The sequence below is a fragment of the Stegodyphus dumicola genome, chromosome 10 (genome assembly GCF_044657685.1).
Source record: "Stegodyphus dumicola isolate Sdum_Otavi_A_Nest chromosome 10, ASM4465768v1".
Taxonomy (NCBI): domain Eukaryota; kingdom Metazoa; phylum Arthropoda; class Arachnida; order Araneae; family Eresidae; genus Stegodyphus; species Stegodyphus dumicola.
Genome location: NC_140777.1, coordinates 23,894,080 through 23,915,757, shown reverse-complemented (window position 1 = coordinate 23,915,757; position 21,678 = coordinate 23,894,080). Strand labels below are relative to the sequence as shown.

General features: G+C 35.4%; 1 protein-coding gene across 2 annotated transcripts in view; it reads right to left on the bottom strand.

The window, feature by feature from the left end:
- CASK (peripheral plasma membrane protein CASK) overlaps positions 1–21,678 on the bottom strand; it is a 608,377-nt gene that overhangs the window by 217,260 nt on the left and 369,439 nt on the right. For both annotated transcript variants that reach the window (XM_085824784.1, XM_085824785.1), the window contains exon 3: positions 13,550–13,636. In XM_085824784.1, coding sequence (XP_085680910.1) covers positions 13,550–13,636 — 87 coding nt within the window. The remainder of the gene's footprint in view (positions 1–13,549; positions 13,637–21,678) is intronic.

Genomic DNA, 21,678 nt, shown 5'->3' with positions numbered 1-21,678 from the left:
ATGTAACCCAGCATACGATCAAGAATATGCCAACTGATTTACAAATTATTGGAAAACTTTGACTTTAGGACAGTAGCGACCATCGCTAACTTTTCATTTCGATGATCTGGTGTTGTGTAGTAATTAAATCTAAATTTCATGCGCGTTTGCGGTTCCAATTAATTATTTTAGATTGAAATTTCTTAATGCGATTAATTATCACAATTCTAAATTTTTAATTCTTGTCAATTTAATTTTCTAAATGTTAAAAGTGAATCTCTTTAAAATGTCAAAAGTCTTAAAGCTCAGCTAGGGGCTATCATAAGCCCGTAGACTCCAAATACAGCAGATTCTCCGTAGTTTCTACAGAAATTCCTGAAAATATACGAGCTACGGGAAAATTACGGATTTTACAGAAAGACAGCGCAGGAAACAGTATGCAAAACAATCGAATAAATAAGCTCTAGCTTATTTATTCGATGCGTTACATCACATGAGATTTGGAATTCTGTCTTTAAGTCTGCTGAACAAGTTTTAAGCTGTGCTTCCATTTTAAACTTTTCTCTAAATAAAAATACATTTCTGTTAACATTTCGATTTCGGATTTCTCAATTAATTATTCGGTAGCTTTTTTCCCAGCTATATGCAAAAGGTATCATGGACAATCACGGATGATTATATCTGACTGATGCATTTTGAAAAATTACGTTACATCTTCAAATTTTCCCACCTACTATTGTTGCTACCATTGTCTGAAGAAAACTATAAGCAGTTTTTCGATTCTAAACTTTAGCTTACAAAGTATTCCTTTACACAATTAAAAATACCCTCTCCTGTATTATTCGGGAATTCTAAAAGGAAAATCAGAAAGTAATTATCAATCCATTTTCTTTGCTACAATATATCATGATCATAACGTTCAGTTTGTTGACCAAAAGATGTATTGTACACTGATTTTGCAACATCGGCAACAGTACTTTTTGCAATCATTTTTCACAAATGCAGCACTTTTGATACAGCTAAATATTTTGCTACGGTAGTATTCGGAAATATTGCATGGAAAGCTCTTTCGAAAGGTCCGAAACTGAAATCGAAGATTATGTTCAAACCAAACAAAATAGCATTCAGCTTACAATTATGGCAACTGCTTTAGCATCTTTCAAGAAGAAATTTGTTATTTCTTTTAAGTTTTACAGCACCTATTTCTTTATGCTTTTGAGAAGAGACGTGCCATTTACAGGCATCCTTTCCGCGATGCGCAAGTAAAAGGACTTTGTTGCATACACTGCAGAATGCATACACTGCATTCACCGAAAATTTAGATGCTTTAATGCACAAAAATTCTGCAGAAAATGAATCTTTGAATTTCTGGTTTGATAATTTTAGCTTAGTTTGAAGCGGCATAGTTCACAAAAAAATTTCCGGTTAAATCACAGTTCACAAGATAAAAAAGCTATGCTCTCGTCGTATTCTAAATGAATACAGCCGATGTAGGGTAAATATGTCCTTCACTGCAGGTAACCAGACTACAGACATTATCGGTCAGAGTTTACTGATCTACGATTGCCTACACTTCAAAATCAGCAGCGCACTCAACACGTGATAGTTATGTTTGAAGAATAAAATAAATTTTTTAAATTAAATATGCACATAATTTGCAAGAAACAGTTTTAATTCTTCAGTTTTTACATCCTTGTACGAAAATGACCGAGTCCCAAAAATGTGATACTCTTGCCCTTTTAAAAATGAATGCACATTTGCTACATTTATAAACTGCAGCACAATACTCTTAATGATAACGATACAAATGAGTGCCTTCATAACCACACTCCTACTATTTTGGGGATAAATTTCAACTTAAAATACACAGATTGGGGCTACCGCTACCACATCTCTAGTGCTTGTGGAAGCGTTATGCATAACTAGGTTTCAAATAATACCATACATTTATGTACACCAAATGATTTCATATATCGCCCCAGTGCTCGAAATCGCATTCTGAACTTTTCAGGACTAATATTAATATCCCCATCGCTGCGTAAATTGTAAACGATTTATTATCAGATCATGTTGCTGAAATCGCCACATCAGAACCATTACAAGAATTTACCTCTAAGAAAACTGCCGAAAGGAATATTTATATAACATGGCAAGCACGTCTTAGGAATAAGAAAGATATTGATTCAGCCGTCACTAATCTCACAAACAAATTACAAGACTATGGAATACTAAAGTGCATAATCTAAATCTCGATGACGGCCTTTTGAAATTAATTGAAAGTCGCAAAAACACCATGAACAACTGATCAATCGGAAAACCCATCACTTTTGCATGTTCTAATGAAGAAAAGGCAGATGTGTTGCAAATCCCCACCTGTCACAGCATTTCCCAAATGATAGTTATTTGGATTGGATTGGATTATTTAATTATGGCAAAGCACACGAGGGCTATCTGCCTAAAGGGAGGGATGCCTTCGTGGAGGACTTTCTAAGGGAAACTGGCTCGTATACACGTTACACATGGGGAAAACAACGAAAACGTAAATGCGGCCAGCCCGTTCGCGGGATTCGAGCCTCGGACTGAACCACCAGTGTTCAGCGTCTTTACCGCTCGGCCGCTGGTGGGCTGATAGTTATTTGGACTTGATTATTAGAAATTATATTAAAGAATGTTCAACTTCTCCTACTCCAAGAACATCATAAAATCTGGCAGACGGTATGAAATAAAAGATCTAACTTATTTGGTGCTTAATCGATATTCAACTATAGTAACATCCTGCCAAGGAAACAGACTGACGAGAAATGTTTTTGTCACTGGCTCTGAAGAAAAAGCAATTTTGCATTTGAAACTTTACTAAGCTTCATCCAGAAGTCCATATAATCTTTTTGACAGTTCTGAAACAAAAATATTTCATATTTGTGAAACTGTATGAAATGAAATGACAATATTTTTCTCATTGATTTCCATTTTTTAATACGTCAATGTAAAGATTTCAGAGCACACACCAGCTGTTTCAAATGTCGTCAACATAAAATGTATCAAATTTTTCTAAATGAAAGACTGAGTAAAAATAACTATAATATTGCTAACTATGGCTATTTTATGACTTACTTATGTGTGTACTTCGTTAAGCGATTTAAATATATGCTACTCGTACTTGCGGAGAAGGGGAGGGGAATTTTCTAATCAATAGGTTAAGCTTTAATCATATTTACAGGAAAGTTGAGAATTTGCTAACATTGTTGTTGCTTGATATTAACTTTTTCAGATATTTAAGTGATAATCAGAAAATTCAACACGATCATAGGTAGAAGGGAGAAATCATTACATTAAGAAACAAAAGCATGGCAATGGATAATAAATGCTCACCTCAAAATATAAGTATTTTTATTAAAATTAGTAACTGTTCAATTCCTCCTGACGCCAGAACTGCATTTTCAAGGAAAGAAACTAGAAGAAAATATTTCATTTAAAACAGCGAAAGGTTCTTGTTCTCTTCTCCAGAAGCGATTTTTCTTTGATTATTATTTATAACTACTCCAATATTAATTTTAATTAATTAAACAGCAAAAACATCTAATAACATTGGCAAAACTAATTTTCGCACAAATTAATTATCGCATTTAGCCGAATACAAGAGGATTTCCCAAATAAGACTGTATGAATGAATTTTGTATGGCATTTTAGAACCAATTTAAAAAAAAAAAAAAAAGAGTTTTGCATGTAAAAACGACCTCACATAGCTTGATATGCTGATAGTTTTCAACAGAGATAAATAAGCACTATCGAAAATAATAATTAAATGGTCTGAATCAGGGGTTCTCAACCTGTTGATTAACTCGTTCCATCTAAACAAAATTTGAAAAAAATTAGTACCACCACTACATTTTACAATCATTATTTTTCAATTTCTCAATAGAAATATTAAAAAATAATATACTTTGCCATTTGCACAACCTATTGACTTATTTGTATAAAATATGCACACATAAAAATATCAGATTAAAAATTGGTTACCATTCAATTATAAAAATGTCGGTCATAATGTTTTAATTCTAAAATTTAGAGTGAAATTTGGGCCTGTTTAGAAGAGATAGTTTCTTTATGTGTGGTCTTATTTCATTTAGTTTTTAACCGTAACCACTTTTAATTTTGCTCTCTATTTATTTTTCAAATATAACATGGAAGAAAATCCTTGTTTACACGCATAGGTTGTGCAAAAAGATAATAAAAATTTAAAAGCTTTATTTGAATGCCCTTGATTTCCTTTTTTCGGTTCAGCCAAAAGTTAACAGATGTGTTATTTTTTAAATCTTCAGTTAGACTTTGTTCACAGAGATCAATTCTTCTTCTTCACGACATAAAATTTCAGGTACATTTGAATAAAACGGACTTCTAATCCAATTTTATTTTCCATAATCCTTGGGGAAATATCTGATGAAATTATTTATCAAAGAAAAAACAATGATTCTTAATATCAGATGCTAATTCTTTATTTTCAAAATATTTTCGGTTAGAAAACGTTTTGAGTGGTCAAAAGCTTAAAATACTATTATCCAAGTCTCTGATGATTACCTCAAGTTTCTTTTATCATTGCGTTTATGATAAAAGAAATGCTCTAATGATAAACAAATTAATATGTTTTCCTTGTAATCCTAAATTTAATTTATTTCACTTTCCAAAAATATCAGCTAACTATGTTAAACGCCCCAACCATAATTCACTAAATAACATTTTTGCAGTTCAAATTTTGAATTACAGAGGAAAATTCGAATTTCTGATTGCACTTCAAAAAGACAATTTAAAACTTTGCCTCTGGATAACCACCTTACTTTCGAATACAACAAAAGCGTTTTATGTTCACTGTCCATCTCTTGGCATACAATCGCAAATATTCTTGAATTTAAAGCTGGGCTTTTGGTAAAATTTGACACTTATTAATTTAACACTTATAAAATTTAACTTTTAGTTTAACAATATCCACAGCTTGATTCAAAACGATCTTCAGGTTTTCGGGAATTGTTTTGGCTACTAATACAATACAAAGCAATAAGAAGCAAGGAATGCAAAGCAACAAGAAGACAAAACACCTGCTGTTAAGGACAGCAAATCGACGTAAACAAATTATTCTAATTGAAAATGGAGCAATATGAGCCCGGAAATGGTGGCGGCATAAAGTGTAGACGTTCTAATAAATCGATCAGCTCTAGAAGAGTTAAACATTATCTTTGTATTTTTAACTTATTTAATTAACTTATTATTATATAATTATAACTTATTTAATTTCCTATTCAATACAACATCCATTTATATCATTCCTTTTAAAAACATTATTCAGGACAAATTTTGTTATGTCTACGGCTAAAAGAATATTTCTGAAAATAAAAACGTATTATTTTGCTAAAATCTATGAGCGGTTATTGACCCAAATCTCAGGTCACATAAATATTTATGAGTGTTAAAGAAAAAACTTAAAAGCATGGTGGAGTATTTAATTTTTGAATTTAATATTTAAAAATATTTTGTTCCTTTGCGTTCCACCTATTTCTCTTTTGCGTATCATCAGTGTTGAGAATCACTGGTCTAAATACATTGCTTTATGGTAAATTTGTAAATATGCTACATTTTAACATTAAATAAATATGACGGGACGGTTTTCATAAATATATTAATATTTCCCAAATTATTTTAAGTACAATTCAGTACTCAGAAGTTTACCCTTCGCAGAATAAAAGGGAAATAACAGTATCTAGCTAGAATAATATTCCCATTTTACTTATTTTATCAAATGCGTTTTTCAGCACGACAGTGTTTATGACAGGAACCTCTGCCCAATGGAAAACAATCAATATGGTTGGAAGGGTAAAAGATGAGTGTTTGTCTCATAACGTCAGATTTACTCGGAAAACACGGCAGTTCTGAACATACATTCTCTCGTAAGCACCGACTTACTTATGCGGTGTCCCGGCTAGTGTCAATATTGACCGAAAACAGGAAATTATTTCGAAGTAAAAAGGATAATGCTCTCATTCCTTATTCCCTTCGGACATGATGAGGTATAGAAAGAAGTAAGGCCATCGAAACCGAAGCAAACCTCCGGCTACTTCACAGAAAATAAGAAGAAAAGAATGTAGTCCCTGAGCAGACAAGCTGTGTTTCCTCATGTTATACGATTCTTTATAATCGAAACAAAGATACATGTATCAAGTCTATTCGTGTCTTTATTTTCGCATTCTTTTTGATAAGCGGCTAAAAAATTATAAATCTTCATTCGCATAAGTATCATATTTGCATATATTAACAGATGCTCAAGGCTAAAACTTGATGACTACCTGCAAAAGAACCTCACTGCCATTAAACAAGGACGCAATAATTTATTTCTTCAGAATGCTAAATAATCAGAAGTTTTTAGAAATGATTTTTTAAGGGTTGTGAACAATTTAATGTCCTTCAAAGTACAAATAATCAAAATACCAAAAGACAGTGACTATTTTTTTTTTCAAAAAATCACAAGAGATCCCATTAAATTTTACTATTGAAATAATAAAGAACTATAATAAAAACGGAAGAATGGAGACAGAGTACAAAAATTTAACGCTTCATGAAAATTCGCTTGATATGTACATACATTATATCTCCTTACTATACAAAGGTTGTGTGTTTATCATCTTACACTTAATTTTAACATTTGCTATTAGAATTATTAACACTAGAAACATCTTTGGAAGTTTTGCAAAATTTTCGAACCATCATGTTACATTAACTTTACCATTAAGTTAAGATCCATGTAATTTGCCAAATGCTGCGGGTACACAAATATCCCGTTCTCAGGCCGAATGGGCTTTAGAAACTAATAACACAGACAAGTAATAAAATACAGTGCAATAACAAAATAAACCTTGATAAAAAGAGACAGGTCCTCACAAGCGAATCAACGTAACTACTTCCTTTCGGCTGTGAGATGCTTAAATACAATAATAAATAAAAGTCTCCGCTTCTTGCACGAGGTAACTGGCTTACAGCAATGTATAGATAGTAAATCGAAATTATTAATTATGATTTATAGCCATAAATATTCTTCAGTATTACATAATTCAAATAAAAACATAAACATATAAAAATTCAAATTCAAATTAAGGCTAATAATTCGTATATTCAAGTTACATAGTTTAATAATTTGTATATTCATCTTACATATATTTTGTATATATAGATAGATAGATATTCATATATATACACACAAAATTTAGATACATTTTCCTTCAAAGAATCTGTATTCTGTCACTTACGTCATTATTTCATTTCCAGTTTCGCAGTGCTGTGAGCTCTCATCCAATCACCATTTAAAACTGAAACAAAGGAGCTGATAATATATATCAGCTGCTAATACATAGCCATTTTTTCTTCCCTGCAATCGCTACGCAAGCATGTAATTAACGCATCTGCAGCTTTCATTTATTGCTAATAATATGATTTGCGTATAAAACTGTGGGGTGCTTTGTGCCAATCAAGAAAATTGTATTTATGGGTTAGTCGTCAAGAAATAAAGCTATGTTGTGATTATCCAGTTATTTGTGGTTTTCCAAAATTCCACCTAGTTAAAACGCAATCTGCATACCTGCCACATCTATTACCACTTCGGCCATGACTACAGAGTTAATGGCTGCCTTCTCTCATCTACAACTAAATCATCACACATACATATACACCGATGAACCAAAACATCATGATCACCTACTCAAGAACGCGTCGCGCGACCTTTGGCATGCTAAAATTTAAACAGCTGCAACTCGCCTTGGCATGGATGCCACAAGTTCTTGGTGGATGATTGGAGACAAGTTGTACCTAATGTCTAAAAGGCGGTCTCGCAAAGTCGAAATATACGGACACGGTGGTGTTTTACTTCTGAGTTGCCACTCCATGATATCTCAAATGTGCTCTATCGGGTTAAGATCTGGCGAGTTAAGTAGACAGGGCATTAACTGGATTCTTATGATCTTCGAGCCACTCCAACAGAATTCGAGCTTGTGACATGGGGCTTGTCCTCGTGGAAGATTCCATTTCCATTTGGAAGATAGAGGTTATGTAAGGGTGTTATGGTCTTTCTACCACAACTAAGAGTCCCAGATCCGCCAATGAGAATGTCCCCTAAAGCATAATACCGCCACCACCAGCCTGTGCGTGACTTGTAGTACAGGGGAAGAAAATGTTCGCCTGAAAGACGGCTTACCCTGACACGACCATCAACGTGATGAAAGAGAAATAGTGATTAATCCGAACAGGCAACTGTCTTCCACTTATCCATAGTCCACTCCCGATCTTCCCGGCCCACTTTAGGTGTAGATGACAATGACGCTTAGTCAACAGAGACATGCGAGTGGGACGTCTGAATGCGAGTGCGCAGTCCCATATCCAATCGTGTACACTGAGCTGTGTGATCCGAAACGCTTGCATTTGGACCTGCACTATATTGGACTGTCAGCTGAGCAACTGTCTAACGCCCATTTAGCTGTACCAAGAGGGTCAGTCTCCGACTTCCTTTTTCTTTGATCACGCGTGGATGTCCAATACCTTCGTGTCTACTGCTGGTTTCACCGTCATTGATCAACTTTGCATAAATAGTAACCTACCTGTCGGGGACAACCTACCTGTCGTGCAGTTTCAGAGATACTCATTACGAGTCTTCTGACCATTACATCTGCCCTCTATCAAATTCGCTTAGATCAACAGCCTTTCCCATCACTCGCAAAATAAAGTGCAAGAACCTTCTCTAGCAGTTAAATACCATTCCCAATTAATCACGTGCCCTTCATGTCATCCAGACGAGTTCATTGAAAAATGTGGAGATGGTCGTAATGTTTTGGCTCGTTAATATATATATATACATATACATGTGTGTGTGTGTGTATGTCTGTATGTGTGCGTGAGTGTGCTTGTAATATAAATGTCGATTATAGTAAAATAACTATAAATAGTAAAATAAAAATATAAATAGTAAATAAAAATATAAATAGTAAAATATTTAAAACCATACCATATTCAACTAAGAACAAGCCATTAGTAATAAAATGGAAAAGCACAGAGACTAATTGCATGAAAAGGCGCAAAAGCAGTGTAATAAAAAATGAAAACAGTAAAAGAAAAAGGTTATTAGCATCCTTCGGCTTTTTTGCACCTTTATGTGCAATTAGTCATTGAACTTTTCGGTTTTATTTTCATGGTCTGTTCTGAGTGGCCTATGGGGTGATTTATTTTTTAGTTTACAATATTCCCACCTATGTTACCACTAACTATTAGCGCATAACTGAATTAAGTTTTGAACAGCTTTGTATTTAATCATTTTTATATATATATATATATATAATGATTTTAAAATGCGCAGATGAAAACCCTGGAACTTTTACAGCTTACGATACTGCCTAGATGACTGGGAAGACCATAGTGGCTTGAAGGTTGCTGAGTGGAAAGCATGATGAAGCAATTTAGCACAGCGTAGCTTGAAGAATCACAATGTTTAGTTTTTAAGCATATCTAATCATCCTTTTGCAGATAAGATGTTTCCTAATTATATATGAATACAGTAAATTGCATTTTTAAGTACGACGTCATCTTAAGCAAATAAACAGCAGCATGGATGAAGAGCGTCTTACTAGCAGGAGAGCTTATGCGAAAAAAGGGAGTGTCATAGCACTTTAGAGGAAGAAGGCTGGGAAGCGGAAAAGTTTCAGTTCTGAGTTTTGGTTTACAATTAATTTGATTGGACAAGAGGTATCTGCATTAAAACAAGAAAGAAAAATCTGGAACCAGTGAGAAGAGATGAATTTAGGAGCAGATCACCAAATTTAGAATGTTAATTTTGAGGTCGCCAATTACATTTTTGAAAAAGCTATCATATTTTGTTATATCTTATATATATATAATTACAAAACAATATTTTTTAAAACAAAACACAAACATGCCTAGTTATTTTCGCACTGCTGCTGCAGAAAAATTATCATTAAAGACATAAAGTAAGAAATTTAGATATACGACTGACGACGAAATATTAGCAAACAGTTTTAAAAAACATGTGAATTTATATTTTATTTGGGCCAAGAAAACTGAGAAGAAGCCATGTTAGGTTAAGTTATACGATTATACCAAAGTACTCTAGAGCCAGTTGCTTACAAGAAAGTATAACTTCGTGAAGGTCTTTCTGAGGGCTCCTGTTGGCCATGAAAAATCCCAGCAGCCAGCCTAATTGCAAAGATTCGAACCTAGGTCGGGCTCCTAGTATTCAACGATCATATCTGTTTGGCCGCTGATGAACAATGAAAATACAAACTAGTTTTCAATACTAAATAAAAAATGTACTTAAGTGAGAAATTTTGTTGTTCATTGAAAAGAGATTTTTTTCCTGCACAGAATGCGATGGAGAATCGAAAAAACAGTCTGTAATTCACAGATAAAAAGATCTGAAGTTTCTTCGTTATTAAAAGTGTAACCCAATAAAAAGGAAAATCATTTTCCATCAGCTTAAAATCTTTCCAATGCAATGCAGTCAGATTTGGCTTTCCAGTTTTCTAGCGTTTTAGAAAAGGAAAGGAAACGGTTTGTGCTGCTTGAAATTGTTTGAAGGATACTGCTAGAGGAATGATTCATAGCCATTTGCCAAAAGCTGTTGTTTTAAAAAACTTCGATTTACGGTTTCTTAGGCTACAAAACCCATTTCTAAAAGCATCTGCGGAGAAAAATGAAGACTCGCTCTGGAGAAAATGCGCACAGGAAATGGGCATATCATATTTTATCTTCGAGTGAGGATAAGATAACTTTTTCTCTTATACTGAAATACAAAATCCAAGTGAAGTATCAATGGACATGGTTGATCATTCCTTCATAATTAAAAAAAAAATGCGACTGCTTCACAAGGAGTAGTTATAAAAGAGCGGATGCGTTCCGTTCTTTCACCAAACATATCAGGTTTCAAGAAAATTTAAAAATGAAACAAATCTTCTTATCTTCGATCGTACTATGATGTTTAACGTAACGAGGATAATTTAACGAGGATTTCTAAAAGTTGTGAGTATTTTGGAAACATTTTTAACCGTTTCAAAATGACTGCACTTGCGCGGTAGTGTAAAAACAACTGTCATCAATAAAATTAATCAAACAATATAGAACAACAAAATATCAAACAATATAGAATTGTGTGAACATGGGCAGTTCCTTTCCAACATTTGAAAGGCACGGATGACATGCACAGAATGTTTTTGCTTTAGCAGTTGGATTTAAAATAAAGTAATAATAAAAAAAAAGACAGACTAATAAAATTAAAAAGTGTTTTATCAAACATAACGGATTCAAAACTCCTTTATTAAGTATCCACAACATGCAGAGTCAAAATTCAAATTAGTTATCATATAGGAAAATTCATGTCATAAGGGATTGCGCGGAGGGAGGGGCAGAAAACTGGAATCTGAAAACGTAACTCCCTACTTATTTGAATCGTTCAAATTGTTAATTGAAATACATTGACCTATTTCGAAGACAAATTAAATATTCCGTGCTTTGTCGAATAGCAACACACGGAGAAACGGCAACGTGCAAAACTGAGTAGAAGTCAAATGGCAACATTATTGGAATTGCTATAAGTGATCCTTAATTTATTTTCCACATTGGGCCGCGTAGAAGATAAATTGAAGATTTTATTTTCGGATTCGTAACACTTGCCAATGGTTTCTGAACTCTTTCCGTTCTCCTCATGGAAAATCTCTCAATTTTGTCAGGATAAAATTTTATATGTTCAGGTTGCGATGATAAAAACAAAATTTATCTTGGTACAATCTTTATAACTCTACATAACTTCAAAACGCTGAGTCGAATTAAGGAATATAAATCATCTAATAGAAAATTACACGAGATCTTTTATTAAGATTGTGTAACTGAATAACTTTTCAACTATTAGACGTAAGCCCACCGTTCCAAATTGAACAATGGCTCAAATAAATAAGGTTTTTCAAGACGATGATAACTTTAGTTTTATCAAAACTTTCAGTAAAAATGTACGGGATTTAAATTTTTACTGGATTCACAGAAAAACAATATCAAAGAGCCTTTCTTTTTTCCACAGCCAAATTAGAGAAAAAGAATGCAGGATGAATGAGCATTATTAATTATAATTCTTTACAATTCTGGTGGTAGTTAGGATATTCTTTGAATATTAGTATCGACAAATTATAATCTTCTTGATTATTATTAATTGCTTTCCAGATATAGGCTTAAATAAAGCAAATATTAGAATACAGCAAGAATAATGGAATAAATAGTCACTGGAATGAAGAATAAGAGCTTCTCCTTAGTTGCAAATGATTAATAGATCAAACGGTTAATGGACGCTTTTTATGAGGAGGAGGATTGTAGGATATGTAATTTTAGTGAATCTAGCAGCAATGAATTGGTGTCTGATAAACATCTACAGTAATGTTAGATTAAAAAAACTATATCTCCAAAAAATAAAAAATACCTTTTGAAAACTAAATTTGTTGATTGATCTTAACTAGTATAGCAGGGGGGGAATAAATTACATTTCAAGTAGAGAAAATATCTGAAGAAATGGTTTTAATATTACTAATTACTACTAGTTATACATTCGGCACAAGGGCATAATTTCATAAGATCTCCGACATATTTTTTGAGCCTAACGGTCAAGTAACTCCAAGGGTAGGGCTGTCATGGACTACAGAGGTATTACCATTCTACCCATGCAATGTGAAACAATCAAACCAAACAGTTAATGGCTAATATACGTTTCAGTAATTATGTTTTACACACGTGGACACGCATTTGGCACTAGGCATAATTTCATCGGATCTCCGATACATTTTTTGGGGCCTAACGGCCAAGAAGCTCTAAGGGTTGAGCACACATGGACTACAGAGAAATTACTATACACCGATGCAATGTGATACAAGCAAACCAAACAGTTAAGTGATATATGTTTCAGTAATTATGCTTTACACATTTATATCACAGAAATATTTGTTACATAAGCATGAAAGGTACCAATTTAAAAGACTCGCAAATAAACAAAATTGAGAGATTTAAGAAGATTTGAGGAAACCAACACTTTTACATGCAAAACCTCTATTTCACTAAAAAAAAAGCAAAATATGTCAAAGAAATTCAAATGCACGTTTGATTTATCTCTACCTTTGACATTACCTCTGCTAGGAAAAGAAATCTAATTATTGTAATTATGAATATAATCTTCAGAAAAATAATAATAATAAAGATGGAGTCAAGACTTTGAGCTACAAGAGTGAAACGATGCCATTCAACTACTCACAGATAATCTTACTTTCAAGCTATTTTTTTGCACTTAATATGTTTTTTCATCTTCCTAGGAACAGATGAACAGTTTGCCAATAGATTTAGTCCCAGTTAAGCTGTTCCTAGACATGTCTAACGTAATTCGGAAGCCTCGTATTTAAGGACATATGCAGTTAAGGGACTTAATGGAAAAAGATGCGCGTGTTTAGCGCTTGTTAATATTTTTGTATCCTGTTACAACATATTTAAAGATAAAACTTACTCGGAAATGTGGGTCGCAAAGTATGTCTCGCAATTCTTGGACGTCAGGATCCAGTTCATTTGGCCATGTTTCAAGCTCAGCCAGAACCTAGTAAAAGAAAATTTTGCGTCAAGTCTAAATAATGTAACTTTTCAAAACATAGTGTAAGCTGGAAGTGTACAGCATAAATAGATAACATATCCAAGGACTACAAGAAAATTTTGAAATGAATATATACCAAATCTCAGATTACATTTTTCTGTTTTTGGGGTCAGACAAAAAGTATACAAATAAAATATTTTACACATTTTCAGGGAAATACGCAGATAAAAACATCCTTCTCTTGATAGCCAATATAAAAGAAGAAAAAATATTTTAAAATACTTTTATTTATCAGTCAGCATTAACAGAAAAATTAAATGTTTATGTTCGCAATTTTTATATAGTGATAAACAAGATGTTATATAACTTTTACGGATTCTGGAAAACTCATGTATACCAAATCAATGAAGCAGTGAATATATTACTCAAAATGCATCCCTTGTATCATTATATTCATTTTAGCGTACACACGAGATTTTAAAGCACTCTTTGTAATTGTTCTTTGAAATTAAGGTGAAAAACTGAGAGCTGTTTGAATCCTTATAATATTATGAAAACCGGCGACTTTCACTTTTAGTTTGGGCGCTAGAACATTAGCTCAGTGAAAATAAACCTAGTTAATGAAGAAGGTGGTGAAGAGAAATAATTCCTTCGGAATATTGATGGAAATTTGTAACAATTATTTTAATTTTATTAATCAAATTAAGCTTTAAATTGCGTATTGCCTCGTCTCTTTTTCGTTTCCGTCATGATTATTCGCTCAGACCAGAAGTTTATGCAAATATAATTACTAGTAAGTAAAGTTAAATACTGTGGTATATTAATTGCAACTCATTCTGCTGTTGAATTAAACTCTTGGCTGAAACATTGTTGAAGTGAAACATGTTCTTTCACAGTGACTTCAAGAACTCATATAAATGAGTTCTTGGAGTCAAATGGAAGTAGCTATACAATTTCACAATTTAAGAGCGCCTATTTGTTGTTTCCCTATCTGTTGTCAGGATCATTCATTACTTTTGTGTGTTGTACAGGCACTTAGCCTAGTTTAAATGTGCGTCGCAATTCGGAAGAAGTTCCTTTGCATGTTAAGCTGCTCCGCAAGCTGGGGACCTAATAAAGTTTTATTTGCCTGGTATTTAGTTGTTTGGTAAATTCTTATTTCTAGTGAAGGCAGTAATTCCCGGCTTATTTCATGCAGCTCACAATATCGTTAAATTCACTACCTCAGACCATCAGCATTTAAAATTAAAACTTTATAGGCACTGACTTGGTAATACGATATCTCATTCATGGACAACTATTTGCCACATTCTCAATATTTTAGGCGGTTGCTACGAATTTTTATACAAAGACGTTTTAAAATCTTTGCGTTGACTTGCAGGAACATATTATTTGCGAATGATTCCATCGGAATCGATGAACGCGATGTGCATTAGCTTCATGCAGAGGCACGCGAGCTTCCATCGATTGAAAGGACCTTGATTTCTTCCAAATTGCTTCTTAGCGACTGCACTTGCAACATTATATCTCGTCAATAGTCATGGTAATTTTCAAAAGTTTTGCTTCCCTGATTGAGTCTGCAATGGTGTATTCTTAAGGCTTTTGAAAGTCTTCCAGTGGGCTTGTAGTCGTTGAAGATCGCTAATCACAGGTAGATTGATCCGCGTTCGATTGCTGGTAAAGTGGCTGGCTGCATGAGATTTTTCGTGGTTTTCTCCATCTATAACGTGGATACAGGCCAGCTTCCTCAGAAAGTTCACTTTAGTCAGGCAAAATTCGTGTGCTTCATCTTAATCGATTAAACGAACAAATAAATACTGTTTCATTGAGGAACAACCGAGAATAAAACCTATCTTTTCCCTATATTCTCCAACTGCTATCCTAATCCAAATGGGAATGACAGCAGTTTTGTTTATTTAGACGAGATCTTCAATGAACTTTACGGACATAAATAAATCAAACAGCAAAGTTTGATGATTTTTTTCCACTTAGTTCATCATTTGAATCAAGATACTGCAGTCATCGATCCCCATCGCATTCTTCTCGGATGTTCAGTCGAACCATTGCAAAACATTTGAACAGATGAACCACTGAAAAATATTTGAATAGTTGAAAGTTTGGCCATAGTAAACAATTTTAAACTAATCTCCTCAATTAGTGATGTCCTAATTTGATATTTACAAGATACTGTACTTTGTTCTTCGACATACCTATATGCAGTGTCTTTGCTTTTACTAGGTTGTAACTTTTAGCGCAAATGCTTGTAAGAATTGGAGGCTCCCTTCAGCCCACCTGGACACGAGTGTCCCCATAGCTCAACAAATAAATCCCATGGCACAAATGCTGTGTTGTTAATACAAATTTGAAATTAATTTGCTACTGAGAAAAATTTAATCTGTATGATATCGCATTTACATTACAAATAACGGAGTTGGGTTTTGAATTATTACATTGATTCTAAAAATTAGAAAATGCATTAAATGTTCCAAATTGGGACACTCAACACAGCAAGCTCCTCAACCAATAGGAAAGGCTTTTAGAAAAAAAAAAGTACTATCACGCTTACGCTTTTGATGCTTGAAGCTTTCAAATGATAAAATGTGCCGTACTCAGAACCGACGCTAGGCATTTTGCTACCTGTGGTCTGTGGGTCTTAAATTCTGCTACCCAGTAATTCCCTAACTTCTAAAAATTTTGCTGCCCAATGATTCTTCTTAATTCTAAACATTTTACCATTCCTAAATTTTGCTGCCCAATGCCTCTGGTTGAACCGGCTGTTGGGCCGGTCTTCGTTGTGTGTGTGTGATTATGGCACAGCCTCGAGGGCTATCTGCCTAAGGGGAGGAATGCCTTCATGAAGGACTTTCTAAGGGAAACTGGCTCGTATACACGTTACACATGGGGAAAACGCCCATCGGTCTTCATCGTATTAATGCTTATCTAAGTGTATAATAAAGTAAAACAGTCTTCGCATTAATCACTATATCATCGATCTGCTAGATTAACTAATGTAACAAAAAATTATAAAGCATATACATGGATTACAAATCAGATATTCAAAGGGAAGAAGCAATCAAAGGGGAAAATCCCACAATGAACAAAGACTTGGCAAGCCTGTTTTACCAATGACAACCGCCGTTTCTTAGAACGCCAATTTACGTCTTGGGTTTGTGGGCCGCAAAATATGGGCAGTGAGTAACTACTCTTGGTAATTTAACGGATATTTAGAGATATGTTCGGTACAATAAACATCGATTACTACAAAATTATTGTAATACTAATTTCAGACATCGATTTCTACAAAATTATTGTAGTACTAATTTCAGACATCGATTACTACAAAATTATTGTAGTACTAATTTCAGATAACCTTTACATGAAGATATTCTTAGATGGTTGAAAGTGTGAAAACAAATGTAAATTCAGAAATTCGAATTTAGGGAACTTAGCCGAGGATATTTGGTGGTCGCGTGTGCTTAATGCATGATATAATTAAAGAAAATAAAAGTAGACAATCTCCTATAACAAAAGAATATAAGAATATATTAAGTACTAAATTACAATTTAAATTACAATGCAGAGATCAACGCAGAGCTCGGAACACAGTTCATGCTACCGTCGCGTACAGTTGTCTGACGAGAAGTCTGAGTGAGTAATGACGTCGCTTTGCTGCTCCGATTAAGAACTGGATTTTACACGTGGCGCCATCTCATGAATAGAAGTTAAAGTATCTGTCGGAACGCCACAGTACTCCCCCCCCCCAAGTACCATCGGTACGTTATAAGTACTTTGGGTTAAATTTAACCTTTCTTCCAGATCTGGTAGTTTTAGGTTGCTCTTTAACGGGATGTAAGCTTTCTTCCGGGAGTGATGTTGATGAGGAAGTTGTTGGATCTTGCATTAGAAATGCTGGTTTGAGACGATCGATTCCAATCACTGATTGTTTGCCATTGCAGATGATAGTGAAATGTTTCGGTGTTCGTTTGACAACTTTGAATGGACCATCATATGAAGGTGTTAAAGTTGGCTTATTTGCATCGTTGCGCACGAATTCGTGCGAAGATGTCTCAAGCGCAGGATGTACAAAATAGCTTGGCTGGTTATGCGAAGATGCTGGGGTTGGCGAGATATTGCTCATGGTCACGTAAACGTTAAAGGAATGTTGGAGGGTCGATAACTGGAGTAGATTCTGGGTGAAAGAATTCACCTGGCAGACGGAGGGTTGCACCATATAACATTTCAGCACAAGTGCTACCAATGTCTTCTTTGAATGCTGTGCGAAGACCAAGCAAGACTAGGGGTAAGGCTTCTGTCCAGTGTGTGCTACTGTGGCACTTCAGACCTTGTTTGAGAGATCGGTGAAAGCGTTCCACCATCCCATTTCCAGATGGATGGTATGGTGTTGTGCGAATATGGCGAATGCCAAGAATAGAGGTGAGGGATGCGAACAAGTGACATTGAAATTGTCGGCCTTGGTCAGTAGTGATGGTGGTAGGCATGCCAAATCTTGAAAGCCACTGGGAGATGAATGCTCGAGCTACAGTTTCAGCGGATATATTTTCAATAGGAATGGCTTCAGGCCATCTTGTGTACCGATCAATACAAGTGAGGAGGTAAGTGTAACCATTTGAAGGAGGCAATGGGCCAACCAAGTCCAAGTGCACATGATCAAAGCGTCTTGCTGGAAGGTTAAATTGTTGAATGGGGCTGTCAGTGTGACGGGATACTTTACACCGTTGACATCTAATACATGAACGAGTCCATTCTGTGATGTCTTGATTCATTGCTGGCCAGACAAATCTGTCTGCGATCAGCTTTTTGGTGGCACGGATTCCAGGATGTGCCAAATTGTGCAAGGCATTAAACACTTCACGTCTAAAATTGACAGGAATATAGGGACGTATTCTATTGTTCTCTATGTCACAGTAAATTTTAAGCGTTGGATCAATGTGCAGCGGTTGTAACTGAAGGGAGGTTTGTGGATTTGAGATTAGGTTCTTGAGTTCCTCATCATGCAATTGAGCTTTTGCAATTTCAGAGAAATCTGGGGTAGTGAGGTTGATATTGTTTACCCGAGACAAGGCATCAGCGACACAATTATCAGTACCAGAGACATATCTGATATCTGTACTAAACTGGGCGATGAAATCCAGATGTCGAAGCTGACGAGGAGAACATGAGTCAGAGTTTTTTCTAAAAGCGAAGGTTAATGGTCGATGATCGGTGAAAATGATGAAGTCGTGTCCTTCCAAGTTGTGCCGGAAGTATTTAACAGCACAGTACACAGCAAGTAGCTCCCTGTCATATGTGCTGTATTTCCTTTCTGCAGTAGTAAGTTTTTTGGAGAAGAATGCCATTGGGGAAAGTCCTTTAGTGGTATGGGCTTGAAGCACTGCTCCTATGGCCGTGTCAGATGCATCTACCATTATAGAGAGCTGATCACTAGGTGAGTGATAAGAAAGTGTGGCTGCATTTGCCAGATCGTGTTTGCATTGCACGAATGCTGCAGATGCAGATTCAGTCCAAGGGACAGCTCGCTGATCTTTTTTTTTTTTTTTTTTTTTTTTTTTTTTTTTTTTTTTTTTTTTCCCTATTCTTCAGAAACTTATGTAGGCAGGCTTGCGTTTTTGCGGCATTTGGCAGACAGCGTCGGTAGAAATTTAACATTGCTAGAAAACGCTTCAGTTCAGAGATGGTTTTGGGCTGAGGTAGGTCGTTAATTGCTTTGACTTTTTCCGGTAAAGGTTTGACTCCATTCTGGGTGATAAGACATCCAAGAAAGGAAACTGAGGGTTGATCAAGTACACATTTGGATGGATTTAGTTTTAATCCATGATCTTTAAGGCGAGTGAAAATCTGACGCAGATGTTGAAAATGTTCTTCCGCAGCTGTAGATGCAACCAGGATATCATCAAAATATGGGATGCAGAAATCGAGGCCAGACAGTACTTGGTGTATGAAACGCTGAAATGTTTGGCCAGCATTGCGAAGGCCAAATGGCATATATAAGTACTCAAAGAGACCAAATGGTGTAGTCACTGCGGTCTTGTCTTGGGCACATCTTCAGCATGCACTGGGATCTGATGATATGCTCTGGCAAGATCGAGGGTAGAAAATATGTTTGTTCCATAAAAAAGATGGGTACAGTCTTGGATATGTGGGACTGGATATCTGTCAGGGACTGTGACGGCATTAAGTCGACGATAATCTCCACAAGGCCGCCAGTCACCATTACACTTTTTAACCATGTGAAGTTGACTGGCCCATGGACTTTTAGATGGGCGAATGGTTCCCTGTGCTAGCATGAATTCAAACTCTTTGCGAGCAGCTTTTAGCATCTCTGGAGAAAGACGACGAGGCTTGGAAAATACAGGTGGGCTATGTGTTTCAATGTGATGATACACTTCTGGCTGATGAGTATGCTGCCCTGATTTGGATGGGTTTAAAATGTCAGGGAATTCTTCTAATAACCGATGAAACCGTGTGCTGCCCGATACAACATTTATGTTGGTAGGTACGTTCGATATGTGAGAAGCTTGGCCCTGTGATGTCAGCTGAGTTGTAGCATCAATTAAGCAATTATTCTTGACATCCACTAGAAGGAAGCTAGCTCCCTGTTGGAAATGTGTCAAGAAGTCGACATCAATAATTGCTTGAGTTACATCCGCAATAAAAAAGGCCAGTTGAAAGTCGGGCGCAAGTTTAAATCAAGTGTCAATAGTTTGGTGCCGTAGGTTGCAATTTGGGTACCATTGGTTGCATACAGTACAAGTTTATTAAGTTGGTGAGCATTTATTTTAGTTCTCGGGAGCACTGATATGTCAGCTCCAGTATTTACTAGAAAACATAACTGAGTTGAACGATCAGCCAGTACTATTCTGTCGATGTGGCAGACATTCTGTTGGCCAGCAGAAGACCGCCCATTTAGTTTCCCGCTTGTTCAAAAGTGCATGGAGGGGCACACTTGCGAGCTTGAGCGCCAAAATTCATATGATAAAAACATATGCCACTTGTGGGTTCTTTGTACTGCTTCGAGTATTGTGACGAGATCGACTCCTGCTTCGAGCACGAAATTTATTACGTGGGCCCTGATTTGATCGATTGTATCTCCGTGAAGCATGAAGACTTGTAGAGGGTTCAGATACTTTTTTGGTCAATTCAGCCCCTTGTTGTTCGAGGGATGAACTGGAAGGTGCAGCATTAGCAGCACTGACATAAGCTGGAGTAACAAGTTAATTAATTTTATCAGCCATTGCTGCTAAACGGGTTAGATCTTCATTGGAAGCAGCAAGAATTATTTGTATGTTATTAGGGAGACGCGAAAGCCATAGTGACTTCAACAAGTCGTCACTAAAATGGCTTCCTGTCAGATCACGCATTCGTGACAGCAAGTATGAAGGTCGCTGATCTCCAAGTTCAAGTCCTTGTAGTAAAGTACGTATTTTTGAAGATTCACTTTCTGAATAGATTTCAATGAGCCGCTGTTTCAGTTTGGAGTATTTATCACAATCAGGTGGTTTGAGAATTAAGTCATGCACTGAATTCAGAATATCAGACTCAATTGCTGCAACTACATGGTTGAATTTTGTAGAATCCTCACTAATGCGAGCGATAGAAAATTGTGCTTCGATCTGAGCGAACCACAATGAAGGATTATTTTTCCAGAAAGGCGGTGGCTTCACCGCAACGCGTGTGATTTGTGGCTCTGGTGGAATATTCTCGGGTATACTGATAGATAATTTTCACTTTAATTAATAAACACTTAACAGCACAAATATTGTAGCAAGAGGCTACACTATTGATATTTTGCCATGATAACAATAAATATTTTAACCATGCAGAAAAAATTTACGTAACGATACACACACAAATAAGACAGGGTCAGCAATTACACACACAAATAATATTTTACCGAAATGCATTTGAAAAGAAACCCCTATTTGAGAAAAAAAATTATGCGTTCATTTTGTATTGCGCACACACAAAATCACCACACTTCTCACTGCTAAGGCACTTTCGAAGGAAAAAGGTGTGGTGTGGTGTATTTA